The sequence below is a fragment of the Nycticebus coucang genome, chromosome 8, assembly GCF_027406575.1.
Source record: "Nycticebus coucang isolate mNycCou1 chromosome 8, mNycCou1.pri, whole genome shotgun sequence".
Classification (NCBI taxonomy): domain Eukaryota; kingdom Metazoa; phylum Chordata; class Mammalia; order Primates; family Lorisidae; genus Nycticebus; species Nycticebus coucang.
This window is the reverse complement of record NC_069787.1, coordinates 102,040,693-102,060,237: the sequence shown is the minus strand read 5'-3', so window position 1 is coordinate 102,060,237 and position 19,545 is coordinate 102,040,693. Positions and strand designations below refer to the sequence as shown.

The window sequence follows — 19,545 nt, the reverse complement described above, 5'->3', positions numbered from 1 at the left end:
CGAGACAATAACCTCTGCATATAAGCAATTGTTGGCTATCAAGTGTATTTTCCCAGCATCAACCATAGTCACGGGTACAGAAGCAATGTTTACTAAATAAGAACCTCTTGAACGCTTAACTTAATTCTTTCAGCAACAAACACAGACTTCTTCTCTGACTCTATATTCAGCAGGTATAGGCTGGTTGTTCTGCAACCTCTTTGAAATAAATCTGCACAGTCTAAAGGGCAGAAAGAAAGAGAGAGAGAGAGCACGAGAGAGAGAGAAGCAGGGATGGATGGAATGAATGGCTCATGGATAGCATTTGCTAATTCCCATGGTGTAAAAAATACTCCTATAGTGGCTGATGTTAAGCCACCAACATGGTATCACCGAACATGGGACCGGAAAGAGATGCACGCAATCGGACTTGGCAAACTAGTGCATGTTGTCCAGCATATCACATCTGGAAGGCCATGTTCATTCTCCTCCTTCAATCATTTAATTTCCTCTCTTGTCACTGTCTCATTCTCTAAATATCTAATTCCGTCTAATTTTCTTCCTCATTCTCAGTCAGAAAAATGTACTTTTTCTACTAGTTTTTATGCTCGAAGGCTCAGGCCAAAGACCATTTGATGTGACCTCCCTGATACCCCAGACCAAGGAGCTGAGCATGCCTTTGAGCTGGCCTACCACTTGGTACATGCCTGAGATGTGGATAGTGTGAAATAATTAACTATTTCTGGCTTGATTATTTCCTGTAAGTCTGAGGGGGAGAACTGTTTATTCATCTCTGGAATTCCACATTCAGCATGTAGGAATATTCAGCAAAAGCCTGTTGAGGGAAGCATAGTAAGGAGAGAAAAGGAAGGAGGGAGTGGGAAAAAAACTAAAGGGAGTATAAATAACTTCTGGTTTTTCTTCTCATGTTTTGTAACCATTTTGCAGCCCAGTTTTTGTCCCCTGCTCTAATCTTCCAGGTGGCTAAAAGAAATACTGCCAATACTGTATTAATTTTATGTTAGAAAATTCCTTGCTTTTTAAAATAAATTGACCTCACATCAGCTCTTTTAGCACAAAGTAGAGTTAATTTCACTGAGGCAAAGTATGGGGCAAGTGAGGGAGATGACAGAGGAGAAAAAAACTGGAGAAAGATTGGTTCTCCTCAGTATTTTGTGATAAGGTTGCATCAATTTGTGCATATTAAGTTAACATTCATAGTGATTAGGTCTGGAATATTCTGAATAACAAAGAGATGTGTCTCTGGTAGAGGGTGTTCAGCAGTAAGTGGGTAGAGGTCTTTGTGTTATGCTGCTGGACATTGTAAAAAGTGCTAAATGCACTTCTCTCTTCCCAATACCATGGAAGCCATAGAGAGGACTGAGCCTTCTCTGGGCAGAAGGCACAAACATAGGGGCACTGGCAGATGCTATACACAAATGGAGGTGAATGACAGAGCAGGGCCATCAATTGTCCCTTTGTAGGCAGCTGGCAGGTGGTGAGCTCACCTCCATTGTAACTACCCAGTAGGGTCATAAAGAGAAAAAGGCTCTTTACTCTTCCCCTGACAAAGGCAGAAAGGGGGAGGGGGCTGACATGTGCTCTCTGGGATGAAATGCAGTCCAGAACACATCTCTGTAAGCATATGACATAAATAACAACATTAAAATCACTAGCACCATTACCACAAGCCATAACAACAATTAATAACATGAGCAAACAGAGTGCAGGGCAGAAAGCTTGCTTCTCCAACACTCTTCCCAGTTTGCTGGAGAAATCTGAGCCCCTAAGAGTAATCCAATTTATCTGGTACCCAGCCTTCCAAGGCATGATCCTTAAATATGTCAGCATATAAGGAGGAAGAGAAAATTATCTGCACAGAAGTGAAAGCTGTGGTTCAGTAACATATTTAATGAAAGTCAATGGGAAATACATATAGATAGACTCATGTGGATCAGCTACTGGTCATCCAGCTGGAACTTCTGAGGGGTTGGCAAGCAGGGGGTGGTGTTACCTGAGTTCCAGCACCTACCACACTGATGCTGAAAGAGGCGTGAGGACAAAGCTCTTCAAGAGAGAGAGATCAGAGCATGGAAATGGCAGCCTAATGGGGCAGGCTTTCAAATGTGACTTCCAATTTCACAGATGGCTTTTTGACCCCCAAGTGCATTAAGAGAGGCAGTACACGGAAGGATGATGACAATCCCCCTAAAGATAATATATGAACTGGCTGTCTGTAAGACTTTGACTAAACATATTTTATTGAATTTAAATATTATGGGAAGAGGCAATTCCATGTATCTCTAAATATTGATATGAATAAAGCACTTACAGACCTAGTAACCTAAAAGAAGACTATAATACATTAGTGAAGAAAGCTCGGACAATGGCTAATAAGAATTTAAGAAGAGGAAAAGATAAAGAATTTCATAGAAGAATAGAAAAGTAGGGAAAGGGACACAAATCAAACACATCTTTTAAGAAGATTCATAAGAAGCAATAAAGAGATTTCTTTTAAAGTAGTGATAATTTGAGATGTTTTATCCCATTTGCATTAATGTTAGGTCCATTTCCAACTTGATTCAAATACCAACCCTTAAAGAAAGATGAAAATTTTAGATCATTCTTTAGTTATAATTTCCTGAAACCATCTCAGGCAGCAAGCTCTACATTGGGCTGGGTTCTATTCAAAGCAGGATGATAGCACACAAGTTCCTTAACGGTGAAATTTATCTTGTGTTACCCATCTACATTACAGACCTTCTGTGCAACACAGGGTTGTGGCTTGACTTTCTTCTGTTCATCAGCGTCTATTTCCCAATCTATGTATGGAGGAAAAGAACTCAGAGTACACCAAGGAATCTTGGCCCTAAGCCATTGAGATATCATTGTCAGTGATACTAGATCCAGCTCCTAAAAATTTATCTTTCAAAGTCTTCTAGAGCAAGTACCCTCCATCTTCTTCCCTATCTTCACTTGACAGTCCACTTTAGCTATTTTTGAATATTTTAAAACTATGGCTGACTTTTCTGCAATACCATACAAACTTGCCCACCATGATCAAGGTCTCCAGAAGATCCCAAGTGATGTTTCCTCTCTGCTCTAGACTCGGTGGATGGGCCAGAATCATCTAGGACAAAGAAGGTAGAAGCTCTCTTTCTAATGGGATGATTTTCATGCTGAAAGAGAACACCTTGAATTGTGGGCAGGAGCTGTCTGGACATCAAGGAGACATACATGAGGAAGGGGAGAGCCATACCTGCTCCGATGACCTCTTCAATTTTCACAAAAGATACATCAATCTCCTTGGCAAACTCCCGGACAGCTTCATTGGGGTCCTCATAAGTGAAGGGGTCAATGTAGATCTTCATCCCTGGGGAGCCTTTTTGGAGGAGATAAGCAGGGTTAAACATTCCGAGGAGGACAGCGCCGTCATTAAGCACGACTGATGCCCCTGGTACTAAGGGGATCCCTGGGAGGAGCTCTCCTACACAGCAGGCTGCAGCCTTCCTCTGCCTATCCTCCTGTTGCCAGGCCTGCCGCCCCATCTCTCTCCCCACTGGGATGTTCTAGTCTGGTTCTCTGCCCTCTACTTCTCCTCTATATTTTCTTCTCTTTGCGAGCTCTTGATGAAATGTGGAACAGATTACTTATAAATGACAGATCGGGACCGGTTCCCATACCAGGCACTCACAGAAGGCAAAGAAGCTGATTGATGCCAACCAAATACATTAGCAGAAAAGGGATGGTAAAATTGTAGGGTAGATATCAATATTTATCAACTTGACAACTTTCCTGAGTGGAGGCCACCGTTAAGGTTATAACTGACGGCTGTGGTGCAGGGCCACAGAGGAATAAAGACAGATTTTACAAAAAAAGAGAAAGAGGAATTGCTGTTAGAAAAACCTCAAGATAGAAGTGCTGAGACAATATACCAGAAGAGGAAATGTGACGAGAAAAGCTTGGAAAATACTAATAGAGAAAAGAACAAAGTCTACATGGAAAAAATGAGGTGGGGTGGAAGAAAAATGTAATTGAAACTTCATGCCTTCAGACACACTGAAGTATGAAAAACAAATGAAATGGTGAATGAGAGATACGTAAAGGAATACAGCCTTGTCGCTGATGTATACGGTGGAAAGATAAATAGGTGTGTATGGGGACAAAGTGGAGAATTGTCACTGCAGAAAAAATACATTTGAAAAGTGGAGGAGAGGGCACCAAAAAAAAAAAAAAAAAAGAAAGAAAGAAAAGAAAAGAAAAAAGTAAATGGAACCCAAAAAACAAATGGATTCATTCACAATGTCATTTTCAACACGTTTGATGTGTTATTAGGCAAAGTACAAAACTTGCTTCATGGTGATAGGCGGTGGACAGGCTGGGGCTTTGGAGGCAAAACAACATGGCCTAGCATTGCAGTCTTGTGAAAAGCTGTGGTGTTCCCTTCCAGGTGCTACTGACTCCTTCAGGACAGAGACCATGACAGTCGGCAGTGGCAGGCAGTCCCGAAAAACCCACGCTGCCCTGTGCACGGTGGTTGAGACCCAAGGCTGACCACCCCCCCTGCACTAGCCCATGCCCCCTGCCTGCAGTTTATTCTCTGGTGATTCCCAGCCCTTTGCTCATGCTGTAGTTCAGATATTTTCCATTAAAAAAAAAAATTCTGACAGCTCTGTAATTTCCCCAAATTAATGTTGCTTGGCCACCACCTGGGGCGAGGGCTAGAGTGCAGTCCAAAGGAGGAAGGATGAGACAGTAGAGCATTGCGGGGAGAGGCTCCTCTTGTGAGCAAAAGAGACCTAGGTGCCAGGCTCAGAAGAATAGCTTTTCCTGAAAGGTTATTCCTTGTCATTAAATAAAATCACTCCTGGCATGTTGGGTGGCCTTGTTCTAGGGTGGTTAACATCACATCAGAAGGCTCCTTGGAAACTTTGGAAGGACATTGCTTTTGGAATGAACTGACAAAAATTTTGACAAAGCAAATAGGAGATCCTCACGTTATGTAGAATGTTCTAATCCATGGGGATAGGATGCGAGTGGGGTATGTGTGTATGTGTGAGGGGGGCTTCTTGCCTTAATAATAGTACATGTGGGGGAAACAGAGATGGGGCTTCTGTGTGTCTCTCCTTTGTTGTGGAGAACAAGTGAAGGGCAAGAACAGGGAAACCAGGCTGACAGTGTGCAGAGATCTCCAGTTGGCATCTTCAGGCACCCCATCTTACATTTGTGTCCCCCAGAAGCAACCCTCGAGGCAAGATTTTGAGGGCTAATGGCTCAACAGCATGAGCAAAGGGCTGGGAATCACCAGAGAATAAACTTCAGGCAGGGGGCATGGGCTAGTGGGGTGGGGTCAGCCTTGGGTCTCAACCACCGTGCACAGGGCAGCGTGGGTTTTTCGGGACTGCCTGACAGCAAGTGGCTAATCTGTGTGTCGATCTCAGGAAGTACGTGAGGTGGGAAGGGACGTAGATAGGAAAAAGGAAGAGCCTGTAAGAGATGTGTTCTCAGACCCCTGACCACGGTGAGGCATTGAGCAGCTCTCATCCTGCCCAAGATTAGAACCTAAAAAATGTCTAGGTGACCCTCTGTGCTTCAGAGTGTTCCTCCCCCAAGGGGTGGTCAAGGGAGCTGTGTCATTTCTGCACTGATTCCCACTTATTCCCATGGGTTGGGGGCTGCTCGGCCTGATGTATGAGTGGGTGGGGAGGCTCCAAGTCCAGACAAAGCACTGAGGCAAAGAAACACAGATGCTGCAGGTAGAAGCCAGCCCGTGTGCAACCAGCAACAACAACTGCACTCAAAATGCAAAAGGGCCAGCGAGCCCGTGCCTACAAACTGTGACTTATCCCAAATTCTGTGCAGTGATGAGGGCAGGGGAGGGTGAGATCAGAACCCAAAAGGCCTTTACTAGCCCTGCTTAGTGCAGCAAGTCGTACACCTCTCTGAGCACGATTTTCTCTGCTGCCAGTGAAGAGGATGACACTTTCCTCTCAGGGTGGCTGTGAGATTAAAGAACTTACTGCTGGTGACATAACCAGCACAGTGCCCGATGTACAGTGAGGGCTCACTGACTGAGAGGCCCATTATCCTCAGTAAATTGTTCTAGGAAGTATGTGGGGAGGTAAGAAGGGGAAGAAAGGGGGTGGGCAGTGAGGGATGTAAGCCATTTAGGGTTATATTAGTTACTTTGAAAATAACTACCTTGTTATTTTAGATCAAGGGCTTTTAAACGATGTATGCTAAGCTGTCTTACAGGAACTCTTCCATGGAAACTAATTAAACAATCTAGAATGTGCCGTAATGAATGGTTTGCAAGTAAAGACATATATAAGGATGAATGGGAAAGGATTCTGTTAATGAGCTTTACAGATATTGGCCCCAGTCAGTTCAAGGAAGGAGCTATTCCCAGAAGGGAAACGGCTCATCTGCTGATGGTGCCAGGATTCTTTGGGGCCAGTAAAGTACAACAAAATGCACCCTAATGTGAGAAAGTTTGCACTGTGATGATGGGTGTTGTTTACTCACAAGGGGAGGTCTTCTGCTTTGCTTGCAGAACTAAGAAGTGCGTGTGTGTGTGTGTGTGCGCACATGTGTGATATCACAGATGCTGTTCTGGGGCTATAGGCTTTGGGGTCACCGAGGCCTTTCACCAGCAGCCCAGGAGGCTGCCTGGAGCCCAGAAGTGGCCGCCCAATGTCAGGTCAGGGCAGCTTAATCACTGCATTTATGCAACAGTGGGAATCAGGACTCATTTTCCCTGCACTGGAGGAAAGCATTGTCACATTGGGGAAGGGAAACTGGAAAAGCAAATCGTAGGTCTAATGAATGGCTGGAACTCGGTGTTTTCCCTCTAAGCAAAGTCTGATTGGGTGGGCTGAGTAGAGGGCCTGGCTTCTGACGGTGGGGGCGCTGGAGTCTGTGTTCTAAATCAGGAGAGTGATTTGGCTGAGCACGGGCAGGGGACGGCTCCCCTGCGTCCACCTCATTGCAGAATGATATGCCTCCTCAGACCTCTCCCCCACAGTACAGCTAGCCTTTCTCAAGTCCTAGAAGATGATGAGAAAAAAATGCCTTTAGCTAGGCAGAACAGGTCATTTGTCTTTTGGCTCATTTTGTGTTTCTGCATAAATCCTGCATCAGCCTGTTTCTGCTCCCACTTGCCAGTGAGCAGTTTTTAATTATCAGGAAAATGGCATTTAGTGCAATGAATCACCAGACAGTGAACAAGGAATCAAGTCAGCCACGGAGTCAGGCACAGCCAAACATTTGCAGACAGGGCTCAGAAAATGTTCTCAGATTTGTGAGTGTTGGGGAAACAGTATTAGTGGCAGTAATGATATCAGATGTAATCTATTCCTAGCATGGAAGGCATTTCATGACATTGTGAGGGCAATCTGCTCAATGCTCCATATTATTCCTACTGCTGATGTAAATATCATTAACATATATACATATATTTTACAACTTCAGATTATTTTTATTTATTTATTTATTTCTGAGACAGAGTCTCAAGCTGTTGCCCTGGGTAGAGTGCCGTGGCGTTACATCTCACAGCAACCTCAGACTCTTGGGCTCAAGTGATTTTCTTGCCTAGGCCTCCCAAGTAGCTGGGACTACAGGAGCCTGCCACAACACCCAACTACAGCTTCGGATTATTTTTATCTTAGCTTACATACCTTTGGCACAAAAGTGGCAATTTTTCACCAAAGATATGGAACCTATGATAAAACTTTTGATTGCAAGTGAGTGTCTTGAGAGAAAAAAAAAATCTTTAATTTTATGATCTACAAGTTTACCAATTTCTATTACAGATTTAATTTGCAGATGTATTTTTCTTTGACCTGGAAACCCACTTACACCATGGGTGGCATTGCCTAAAACCTTAAAGAACAATAGCCCCAGAACTGCCAAATCTTAAATATGAACCAGGCCTGTACATATGTTAAGTTGGGAAAGAAATGACTTAGCCATTGTCCAGAGCCTTCTTGCATGGCACAGAGAAGTTCCTGAAGGAGAAGAAATTCCTGGCCATTGCCAGAGACCCTGTGTTGATACATCAGACTGCTCCCCAAAGTGAAGAGGCTGGGGAAAGCTCTGGGGGTGCATCTGGAAAGCCAGGAAGACCTGTTTACAAGCGCCAGAGTCTCAGAGGAGAGCAGAAGGGGCTGGGAAACGGCCCATCCTAAGCAGTAGGTGGTATTTGTAAATAAGTACCTTGTTATGGGAATGCTCGTTATAGTGAATTCTTCCATTCAGGCCTCCTAGGCGTTCAGAAAGTATAAAATCAGGGCCATGGACATGTCTGGGTCGGTGGAAACCATGACTTTCCACACAGCTCCAGGGTGCCAGGAAGAACCTGGCATCTCCCAGCTGGTGGAGGATGCCTAGAATCCCACGGCACGGTTTCAGAGACATAGTGTTTCAGGTTGTATTCAGTCATTAAGATCTTTATGTCCCAGCAGGTTTGGACAGAGCCATGGGAAGGCAATGAAAATAGGGCCCCCTCGTTCCTCATTCTGGATCCAAGGAAGACTTTTTCATCTATGTGACTCTTCTAAATTGGGTCCAGATATCTAAGCACAAGATTTTATGAGTTTAGGGATCTGCACATAAAGTCCAGTCACTCCTGGAAGGGACTTTATCCAATCCTCTGCCTCTTGATCAGCCCTCCTCTTTCTCCACACTGACTAGGCTAGGGCATGTGGGAGCTACAGAAAGAACAAAGCTCTGGAGGTTCTTCAGAACAGTGCTGGGTCTGAATCAGGAGCCCACACCTGGAAATGGGTTGCAAGTGCTGCAGAGCCCAGGGAAGGCTAAGGATGCTAGTCGTCCAGGTCAGAATTCTCAAAGCACCAGGACCTGAGTTAGGCTTGGAAGGACAAGTGTAGATGGTACTGTGCTGGACAGACAGAAGCTTGGAGTGCCAAGAGGAACCGCTCAGAGAGAGGCCTGGCACTGGTGAGTGGGAGAGAGACCAGGTTGTATGTGGAGGGAAGGCGAATCAGAGGCAGAGAAGCATGGATGCACCAGCATGGGCGCTCCCTGATTACCATGGAAAGGCATTGGGATTGATGCCACGGGACACGCAGAGCTGACAACTGGTCCATGATTGGGGGGGACGTACTGAGACCAGGGCTTTGGGAGCTCATTTTGCTGGCCAGCTGTAGCATTTGCATGTATTGTGGGGAAGGGGATGGAGAATAGAAAAATGGCTATGAGGTTGTTGCTGTAATTAAGGTGCAAGATAACATAATTTTCAACCAGAGCACTGCAATGAGAGCAGCAGAAGAAGTATGAGAAATTTCAAAGGAAGAACTGATAGAAGTTGGTGAGCAACTAGACTTGGGGAAATAGGGAGGGACAAGGTATGTCCAAATCGGTGCCAAGACTCTAGAACCATGTGGTACTATTAGCGAGGTGAGAGACTTTGGAAAGAAGCCCTATGTCAGGGTGAGTTCACACGTGTGATTTTAGACTCTGAAAGCACAAATGAAATATGCCAGGGCCTGGAATTTAGTCAGAAAACTCAGACTGCAGCAGAGCTAAAGAGTGTAACTAGAGTTGTGGGTTTGGGAGGCGCCTGGTGGTAGAAGGGCTGAATATTGAGCCCTTTCTTGGAGTCAACCCACCAGTACAGGCTAATGAGCTTGAGAAATGGTCAGTTCCACCTACTTCTGAGGGCCAAAACTAGGGTAATGAGTACTTACCTTTTTCTATAGAAAGTAGAGACCATGTGTAGCCAGCCCTGGCTTGAGGAAGAATCCAAGAGGGGAGGGGACCTCAGGGCAGGCACTCAGGGCTGCATGGAAAAGTTGTGGATCAGAGGAAGACCTTTCTGCCACTTCCTATTTGGGAGTTTCACCATGTTTTCAGGACTTCCTCCAAAAACCAGTTATTGCTAAACATCTGTCTCCTAAAACAGCTAAGTGGACCACAGCTGCTCCCTCTTGAGGAAGGTACTTGAGGAAAAAGTTTGACATCTCGCTGCTTTGTGGGTATCAGTGACCAGGACAGTTAGGTCCTTCCCAGCAAGGGACCCTGGTTTGGGGCCACTGAAGTGCTGTTGGGAAGCCAAGGGCAACAGCTAATAGTCTCAGGACGAAAAAAATTAACAGGGTTTCTCAAGGCTGTGGCTTAGAGCCAGCAGCAGGCTCACGGTGACTCTAGCTCATTAACTTTATTTGATATTTAATAAGCACCCGCTATGAACTCTGCCACCTTTTGCACCAAGGAGCCTTTCCTCCTCTCCCCAGAAGTCCTCCTTTACTCTGCTCAGAGGAAGCCAGCATTTCCCTGCTCTGTCTCCCTCCTCCAGGGGCACACCTGACCTGCATCTCAGGGCCCATCTGTGGGCTGGATGCTGTGGCCTCTGCAGTTCTGAAACACAGGCACCACCCAGACTCAACAAGCTGGGTGTGGAATCATGAAGCCAGACATGTTTCTGGGTACCATTTTTTCAGTCTTCCACCTGAAGCAGGGATCCTTTCTACAGCATCCTGTACTGATGGCTTTCTAGCTTCTGCTCATAGGGACAGAGAGCTAGCCTCCCACAAGGCAGGCTGCCTCTGTCAGGCAGCTCCAGCTAAGGGACAGCGCCCTCACACTGCATCAAAGCAGGCCCGCTGTGATCTTTCACCTGCTGGTTCCATTTAAACTCACGAAGCACAGTCACATCTCCTTTCTTTTCTCATAATGCTTGATGATGACTCCCAGGTTCCTGCTTGGGTGTCTCCAGCCCCACACACTGGCCTTCCCAAGTCTCTTTGCTAGCAGGTCAGGACTGGCCACTCCTCCAGCAGTCTGCTCTCCTCTGGACAGGTACTTTGCAGACAATGTCCTTGAAATGGGGTCCCGGAACTGAGGGGATCACTCTAGTTGTGCTCTTCCTGCGTGGAGGATGCTGTGTCTGTGTCACCTCTTCTGATCTGAACTGTAATCAGTCCACAGAGTCGTGCAGACTTGAGTTTTACAACTCAGGTTTTTTGTTTGTTTGTTTTTTGCAAATCACTAATTCTAAGACTCCGGACAAGTTACTTGTCCTCTTTGTGGTTTTGTTTCCTCGTATATGAAATATACCCCCATAGGGCTATTGGGAAGATTAAATTAGTTAACATCTATACAGTAGTGAACAGATTGTTATTAGCAGTTGGTTATTAGTAGTAGTATTCTGTATCAATAACAGTGCTTGACTTTTTCAGCTATGTATGAGTGATATTAACATGCGGTCAACTAAAGATTTAAATTTTTTTCACATAAATAAATAGTAAATCAGGACTCCTCCTATTTGTACTGCTTTATTTTTGTTTTAACCTAAACACCAGATTCAGATTTATCCTGCTAACATTTTGTCTTGCAGATTTCAAATTAGCATTCAAAGCTGTTAGATGGTTCTGAATTTTGATTTATCATCTCTAACGTTAGTCATTCTCCCCAACTGTTACCTGCAAACTCGATAAGCTTCCCCATGCTTGCACCTGACTCATGAATTTAAAACGCAGTGCCACAAACGAGACTTGAGTAGGACAAGGACTAGTATAGCACTGGGGACTTTCTTCCTGGCTGACAGCATTGCTAACCTACTTTCTTTTGGTATGAAGACAAGCTCTATATCCACTTAACAAATGCTTTCCCTTAGGAGACTATAATATGTTTTCACCAAAATAACAATTCACTACATCTGCAATTCCTCTTGAATTTACTAAACGTATAACCATTAAATGAGATGAGGTGCCCATAATTTTTTCTTAATGAACCAGTGTTGGTTTCCAGTGATCACTGAATTCAAGTTTAAATGCCTAGAACCCATTGGTTTCGTAGTCTCTCCACGTGTTTGGCAGAGATCAAGCTCACACTCCTGTTCTCTAGTATCTGTGCTCTGCCCTCTAGCCCATACACCATTTGTTTGGGCTTTTCTAAAAGCTTAACAATAGCACTGCTTTGATTTGAGTTGCTTACTCATGGATGTGATTCTGTCCAGGCTGCTTCCTCAAAGTCCCGACTCCTTACTCTTTAACAAGCACTCATCTTCCTCTCTGCGTACCCCGCACACTCTACCCAGCTCAGAAGCAGGGAGGTATCAACCACCGTAAAGTCTGTAGTGACCTAAGCCCTGCAAAACCTGAGTATTACCACTTATCAAATGCAGAAGCAAAGGGGAACTTTTCTTTTCTTTTCTTTTTTTTTTTTGAGACAGAGTCTCACTTTGTCACCCTTGGTAGAGTGCCATGGCATCATAGCTTACAGCAACCTCAAACTCTTGGGCTCAAGCGATTCTCATGCCTTAGCCTCCCAAGTATCTGGGAGTATACGTGCCTGACACAATGCCCGATAATTTTTAGAGGTGGGGTCTCACTCTGACTCAGGCTGGTCTCAAACCTGTGAGCTCAGGCAATCCACCCTCCTCTGACTCCCAAGTGCTGGTATTACAGACGTGAGCCACTGCCCCTGGCCTCAACTGGAACTTTTCTAAGGATAGATTCCGAAGCCTACCTTTGTCAAGTTAGATCATGTAGGTGGCCACCTGGCCCACCTAGATTATCTTGTCCAGGTGATTTTTAGTCAGCCCGCACCTTCTGAGAACTGGCCTACAAAATCCTCAAGAACCCACTGTCTCTCTGCCTTCTCCTGGATGTGGGAAGCCCACCCCTGAACTCACACTAAAGGCTTCAGGCCCTTCGTCCAAGCATGCAGCAGCATACCTAGCATACCGCCTCTTCCCAGCCTGCCTTCCTGCTAGGCTCTTTCCACCCAAATACAAAAATCGCTTTACATTCCACCATGCTCTAGACTCATAGGAGTAACATAAACTCATGCCCTGGAGACCACATTATGTTCTCAAATTTACCAAACCTGCCATGTCTCTACTGCCTAGAGAAGTATTGTGTTGGCAAACATTTTGTGCAAACATGTTATATGTCTCCGTCAGCCTTTGCATCAGTTTGAAGAGGCGGTCTGGAGGGCCGGGGTTGCCAGCCTCTCTGAAGCTCCTGTGCCCTTTGGCAGGGAAGAAAGATGGGGGCTCTCTTGGGCATTGGTGAAAGAGCTAGGGAGCTACTATAGGCTTTCTGTCACTACCGGGGCAAGAAATCCCCAGATTCCCAGGTTGCTGTCCACATCCGGCAGAGGTACATGCATGTGATGATGGTCTGAGTATAGTTGTGTGCACACACTCAGATCAGACATCATCAACCTTCCCGCTTTCTGCAGAGGGACCCAGAGGAAAGACCCAACCACAAACTAGGACATCTGGGATTAGTCCTGGAGTGTTCCTCACGATCAGGCTGTGGCAAGAGCATGGACTCTGCAGCCAGACTTAGAGGGTGTGCAGTTTACTTCTACTACCTATGGGCCTGTGCCCTAACCTTCCTAGAGTAGTGCCCATCTCCTGCGGTGGTTGTAAAGGGTAGGTGAGTTTAGGTGAGCCTCTAGAAGAAAGCTCCCAAGGCAGAGCACAGAGGAGGCTCCCTAACCCATCACTCCTGTCCCTCTCTCCTCTTTGGCCAGGCCCTCCTTCCATCAGAGCCTTCAGTTGCCTCTTATGTTATGTGTGCTGAGCCTTCCTCCTGCTCTACAGCACTTTGACCATGATTCTCCAACAGTAATAGCTTTAGTCAGGGAGATGGATGTTCACAAGAGAAAATGTCCATGTGCAGTTCAGTCCAGGAGACTGGAAGTTTAGAGAATCTAGGTGCAAAGAGGAACCAGGTGTCAGGGATTAGATAAAAAGAGAATAGCTATGAAAGGAGGAAAAGACATTTAGAAAAGGGGAACCAAATTAAAAGGAGGACAAACTTCTAAGGCAGCCAAGGGAGTGAAATCAGGTCCGCAAAGAACTCTCCATCCATCCAAGTCCCTAGGAAGGAAGAGTGCAGCTTGTCACACCTGCCTTCAGCCGTCTTCTCTGGTCACAGTAAGGCCACTATCACTGCACACGGCAGACTGGTTTTTCTATGGACCCTGGGAACCAGGAAAGCCTCTCTCTGTTGGCCTGAAAGGTGACAGAGTCCCCTAAAATGTGGCTGTGGACATTTTGGAAGCTTACTTTTGTGCACATGGACACCACATGGTGGACTAACAGATCCACAGCTCAACCAGATCTCAATTAAACCTAAGTATCCAAAAGGACTCTGAGTTCTACACCACTTGATGTCTGGGGACCCTCTGTAGTCTACCTCAGGCATGGAATGAAGGCTTACCTTGCGTGACTCTAGAATGGGGGCTCCCCCTAAGGCAAACTAAAGCAGATTTGGGTTTCTCTATACTCGAAAATGGGATTCCTTCTTTTAAACCCAATTTTGTATCCCTGTGGTCCTAACTCTGCTTTCCCATTGGCATGGCCATCTCTAAATGTTTCGTCCAAAGGCTTCCAGGATCCCAGATCTGACAGGGACCTTATAGTAGCTTATCATGACAAGGAGTCAGGCCAGAGCAAGAGGCAGGGTACAATGTCAGAATATTGAGGCAGAGTGGGAACAGGGAGATGAAGAAAGCAGAGAGGAGGTTCCAAGGCACCCTGGGGGATGCACCATCACTTGAGAATCAGGAGTACAATCAAAGTCTCTACTTTTCAACGGGAAAACTAAGCCCTGCCTGGCAGGACTAATGCACAGGTTAATAAAAGTAAAAGTATCTATAGATTATGGAGCAAGGCAGTCAGACCATAAGAAAGGAGAGAACACAGTAGTGTAGATTCCTGTGAAATCAGTGACAATGGAGGCCCAGGTGGCCTGGAGGGGATAAAAAGGGGAGTAAACAGGAATGTGAGTGTAACAGGAGCTGTGTACGTGACTTTAGATAGGGCTGCCACTTGGGCTGCTCGTGGTGGGGGCTACTGATGGTAGAGGTTGCCCTGGATGACCACAGAGAACAGCTATGCTCTGAGCCAGTGCTGAGCCCACCCATGGCTCCTTCCAGCAGTGATGCCCTGTGCAGCAGCCCAGTGCCAACAGCTTGGTTCCCAACCCACCCTTGGTAGGGTCTTGACCTTGGATTCAAAGCCATGTCTACAGAGCATCCTTTGTCCAGCACTGGCCATGCTGGAACTTAAGCTCCTCCATGCCAGAGCTGCTGTTCTAAACATGCTGGCATCACTTTCCCAGCTCAGGGAACCTAGAAGAAGGAGTCTGATCCATGAGAACTTTCGCCTTGGAGTCCATGTTTGCTCTCAGAAGTCCCCCCAGGGAAGGCATGCTTAGTGTAGGGGTGCCTGCAAGGCCTGTTCCCCATACTCACTGCTGAGAGAAATGGAAGGAAAGGGCTTACATTGCACAGGGGGGCTGAGGTGAGAGGTGGCTTACAGAGGAAGCCTGTGGCTGAGCAGAGCACGAAGTGCTGGGATAGATTTCTGAGAGTGTCCGTGGAATTCAAAGGAGTTATTTAGAAACAAAATGTGTCTGCTGTAAGCATCTGAGCGTACAGCTTTCTGGAGGCAGGAAGGTGACCTAACTGACCTAACAGGACCTTTTTCCAATCTAGCAATTTTGTAATTATAAAGATGAAAGAACAATTCTGACATAGCACTTTTTGTGGCACATTGGTAAAGAGAATCTTAGTTATAAAAATGTTTTATATACATAGGTATTTTAAAAAGAGAGGAATAGAGTAATGACTGAGAAAAACTTTTAAAGATACTGCTTAAAAGAAAACACTTGGGAGATATTCCAGCACTTTGGCCTCTTGGGCTCTGCTATCTTTTTAATTCCCTACATTCATGTTCCATGGCTTATCTGTGAATTTGGTTAACACATTCCCTAGCCACTCAATTGGATAAGATAAGGCAGAAGATGTTAATAGAGAACCCTCCATCTTTTTCCCACTGAGTCTGATTTCAGAATTCATTGACTTGTTAAACTCAATCTTTTCCCTGCATTCGGTGTCCTATACAGCTTATCAATGCAGAGGATAATCTACCGACCAGGCATCCAGTGAGTGCCCACAATAGGCCGAAGGCAGAAGGCAGGGCAGCCTGTGTTCCCCCGGGACCTGCAGAGAGAAGCTGCCCTAAGCACTGGGGCTGATAGGGCACTTGCTACTGGGGCCAGCTAGTTTGGCTACAAGGAGCGCTCGAAGCACTGGCCTACTTGACCCAGTGGGCCCACCAGGGGTCAGGAAGTGGGTGGCTGCTTTCTACTCACCTCTGCCTGTGCTGTAATGCTGAAGCTTATCGCTGTACACGGCCTCCTTGCTATAAGCTCGTTTCCTGCAGATACAGAGAAGAGGGCTTTCTCAGCCAGAGTGCACATCCACCACTCTGCTCCAGGGACCTCCCAGGCCTTATGTCCAGATGCAGGCTCACCAGGGCATCTCCCAGGCTTGACAACTGGGCAGCCCTCACTTTGAGGTTTTGCTCCTGCTTTGCTCAGCTTTCTGGTTGACCACTACTCACTCCTGTGGGCAGATGTGTCTGCTTCCAAGTCAAGGTCTTGCAAAAGCTTGTCAGGGCTGTGTCCTCCCCAAGTCAGAAGGCAGAGGTGAGGAAGGTGCCCACTGGTGCTTGAGCCACACTGCAGAACTGCTTGGGAAGGAGCCAACTACAGGGCTCTGCACCGCAGATTCTGAGTTACCCAGCAAAGGCAGTAGCAGCAGCGTTAAACATTCACAAGGCCTTCAGGGCCAGCTTCCCTGCAAAACTGGAAGCTGCTCTTTTCCTCCCTGCCCCCTCTCTTGCTCCTCTGCCTTTTGCCAAGTGCTGAGGGCCTGAGCTCTCTAACTGGAGGATGGGCTGTGCACAAGCCGTGATGCTCTACTGGGTCAGATGCAATTTTGTAACTGTCACTCTGAAAAGCCATTGTGGGTGAGGGGGGCTGAAAGTCTTGGTTAAAATGAGGTCCGAGGATGAATGCTGTTTACTGCTAGCCTTGCCTAGCTCTCAGATGGATTTTATCCCAGGCACAGAAAATAAATAATCTGGAGAATTCTAGGCTGCCTGTGGTTTGAGGTGGAGTGATGATCGTGTCCGTGAATGGACAGACCCTGCCTGGTCCACACAGCCTGGGAAGGGGCATGCTAGGACTGAGGAAAGCAAACAGGAGTGGAGAACATACCTGCTACAGACGATGGAGATGGCCACCAAGGACACGACAAACACAACCCCAGCCGCTGCTGAGCCAGCAATCAGGGGCAGCTGCTCCCTCAGCTCTGACTTGTAATCATCTAGGAGAGAAAGAAGAATTAGAATGCTACCCATGTGCCCCTTGCATACAGCTGGTACTCACTGTATGGATTATACATGTGTGTGTATAGATATGAACATCTCTATGCATCAGAGATGTATGCCCAACCAAATCAAAGAATAATATTTAAGTCACAAATAAGCAAAAACAACCCAAAATGGAGGACAATGACAATAGAAATGAAACAGCAGTGACAGAGAGAGAATCTGAGAACTGAAGGCTGATGACATTTGTCTCAGAGCTGGAGCAGAGATGACTTCAATCTGTATCTCCTCATTTGGAAGGTCTCTCAAAGGACTATAACCCATGCCAAGGATGATCCAGTGGAGGAGAATTATCCAGCCACTGCTAAAATATCTTCTGATGTATGAAGTTCCTGAAAATGCAGCATAGCCAAGAGTTTCATGAAGGAGATATTTAAAGAGAGTCTGCAGTCAGCCAGCACCACACCAGGTGCTGTGAAAGATGAAGAAATCCCTGAGAAATGGTCCAGCACTCTAAGCTCCCACTCAAGAAGAAAAAGATCAAGGCTTTCACCAAATGTTAAAACCATGCTGTATTGCACAGAGGCACGGAAAGCCCAGGGGTCATAGCCACAGACAGAGCTTGTCCAAACCCAGGTGTTACCATGAGTAAGCTTTTCATGATCTTGGACAAAATCTCTCTGACCCTGTCTGTTTAAAAAATGATGTGAAGTGCATTTCATATTTCTCAACCTATTATAGGTGCCCCAAATATGAGTTCTCTTTTCTTTAATCCATACAAGCTACTTGGCCCATCTGGCTGCCTGTTAAGATCATTATGGTGGCTATTCTTTCACTGGTGTTAAGGACCTAATGTGTAGGACCAAGGCATATGGAGCTGAAGCTATTTATGTTCTATTATAATTAGGGTTGTCAAATAGAGGAAATAAAAATACAAGGCCATCAGTTAACGATGAGTTTCTGATGAGTTTTAGTATAAGTGTGTTCTAAAATATTCCTTAAGAGATACTCATACAAAGATATTATTTGTTGGTTGTCTGAAATTCAAGTTTTATGGTTATCATCTATTTTATCTGGTAATGCTAATAATGATACCTCGTATATAGAGAGTTTCCCCATGACCTGCATCAGAATATCTGAGCCTGACTGCTGCAAAGGACTGTTTCTGGGCCCTTCTTCAGGTCCACTGAATCGGAACCTCTGTGTGAGGAGAAGGGTATCTGCATATTTAACAAATATTCTGGGTGATTCTTATGCTCCTCCACGTTTGAGAAATATCCTCCAACTGTGTGGGCAGAGAAAGAGACTTCTACACACAAGAGTGTTGGTTCTTAAACCTCCCACCCTACAGAAATCAATTTTAAAGACTGGAGGTGGAGTTTCAGTTGCCCTCACCTGAAAGGCTTTTCTATTGTATGTTTAAAAAATATATATTTATCTATTTCCTTCAGATTTTCATATTTCTGAGAATAAAGTTTCTTGTAATATTCATTAAGGATTTTTTGGATTTCTGATGAGTCTGTGGTTATTTCATCTTTGTTGTTTCTGATTGATGATATTAGAGATTTTACTCTTTTTTTCCTGATTAGGTTGGCCAGAGGTTTATCTATTTTATTGACCTTTTCAAAAAACCAGCTTTTTGATTTATTGATCTGTTGTATTATTCTTTTGTTTTCAATTTCATTTAATTCTGCTCTAATTTTGGTTATTTCTTTTCTTCTACTGGGTTTGGGGTTGGAATGTTCTTCCTTTTCCAGTTGCTTGAGATGTCCCATTAAGTTGTTAACTTCCTCTCTTTCCGTTCTCTTGAGGAAGGCTTGCAGTGCTATAAATTTCCCTCTTAGAACTGCCTTTGCAGTGTCCCTTCCAAGACTTAACCAGAATCAAGTGGAAATGTTGAACAGACCCATATCAAGTTCAGAAATAGCATCAACTATACAAAACCTCCCTAAAAAGAAAAGCCCGGGACCAGATGGTTTCACGTCAGAATTCTACCAAACCTTTAAAGAGGAATTAGTACCTATATTACTCAACCTGTTCCAAAATGTAGAAAAAGAAGGAAGACTACCCAACACGTTCTATGAAGCAAACATCACCCTGATCCCCAAACCAGGAAAAGACCCAACAAGAAAAGAAAATTATAGACCAATATCACTAATGAATATAGATGCAAAAATATTCAATAAGATCCTAACAAACAGAATCCAGCAACACATCAAACAAATTATACATCATGACCAAGTTGGTTTTATCCCAGGGTCTCAAGGCTGGTTCAATATACGTAAATCTATAAATGTAATTCAGCACATAAACAAATTAAAAAACAAAGACCATATGATTCTCTCAATCGATGCAGAAAAAGCTTTTGATAATATCCAGCATCCCTTCATGATCAGAACACTCAAGAAAAT

At 45.1% G+C, this 19,545-nt stretch overlaps 1 protein-coding gene across 2 annotated transcripts in view; it reads right to left on the bottom strand.

Annotated features, from left to right (window-relative positions):
• Positions 1-19,545, bottom strand: part of EPHB1 (EPH receptor B1) — a 449,583-nt gene that overhangs the window by 69,553 nt on the left and 360,485 nt on the right. For both annotated transcript variants that reach the window (XM_053600199.1, XM_053600198.1), the window contains exons 8-10: positions 17,022-17,130; positions 16,113-16,177; positions 3,239-3,361 (exon numbers count right to left, since the gene is read on the bottom strand). In XM_053600199.1, coding sequence (XP_053456174.1) covers positions 3,239-3,361; positions 16,113-16,177; positions 17,022-17,130 — 297 coding nt within the window. The remainder of the gene's footprint in view (positions 1-3,238; positions 3,362-16,112; positions 16,178-17,021; positions 17,131-19,545) is intronic.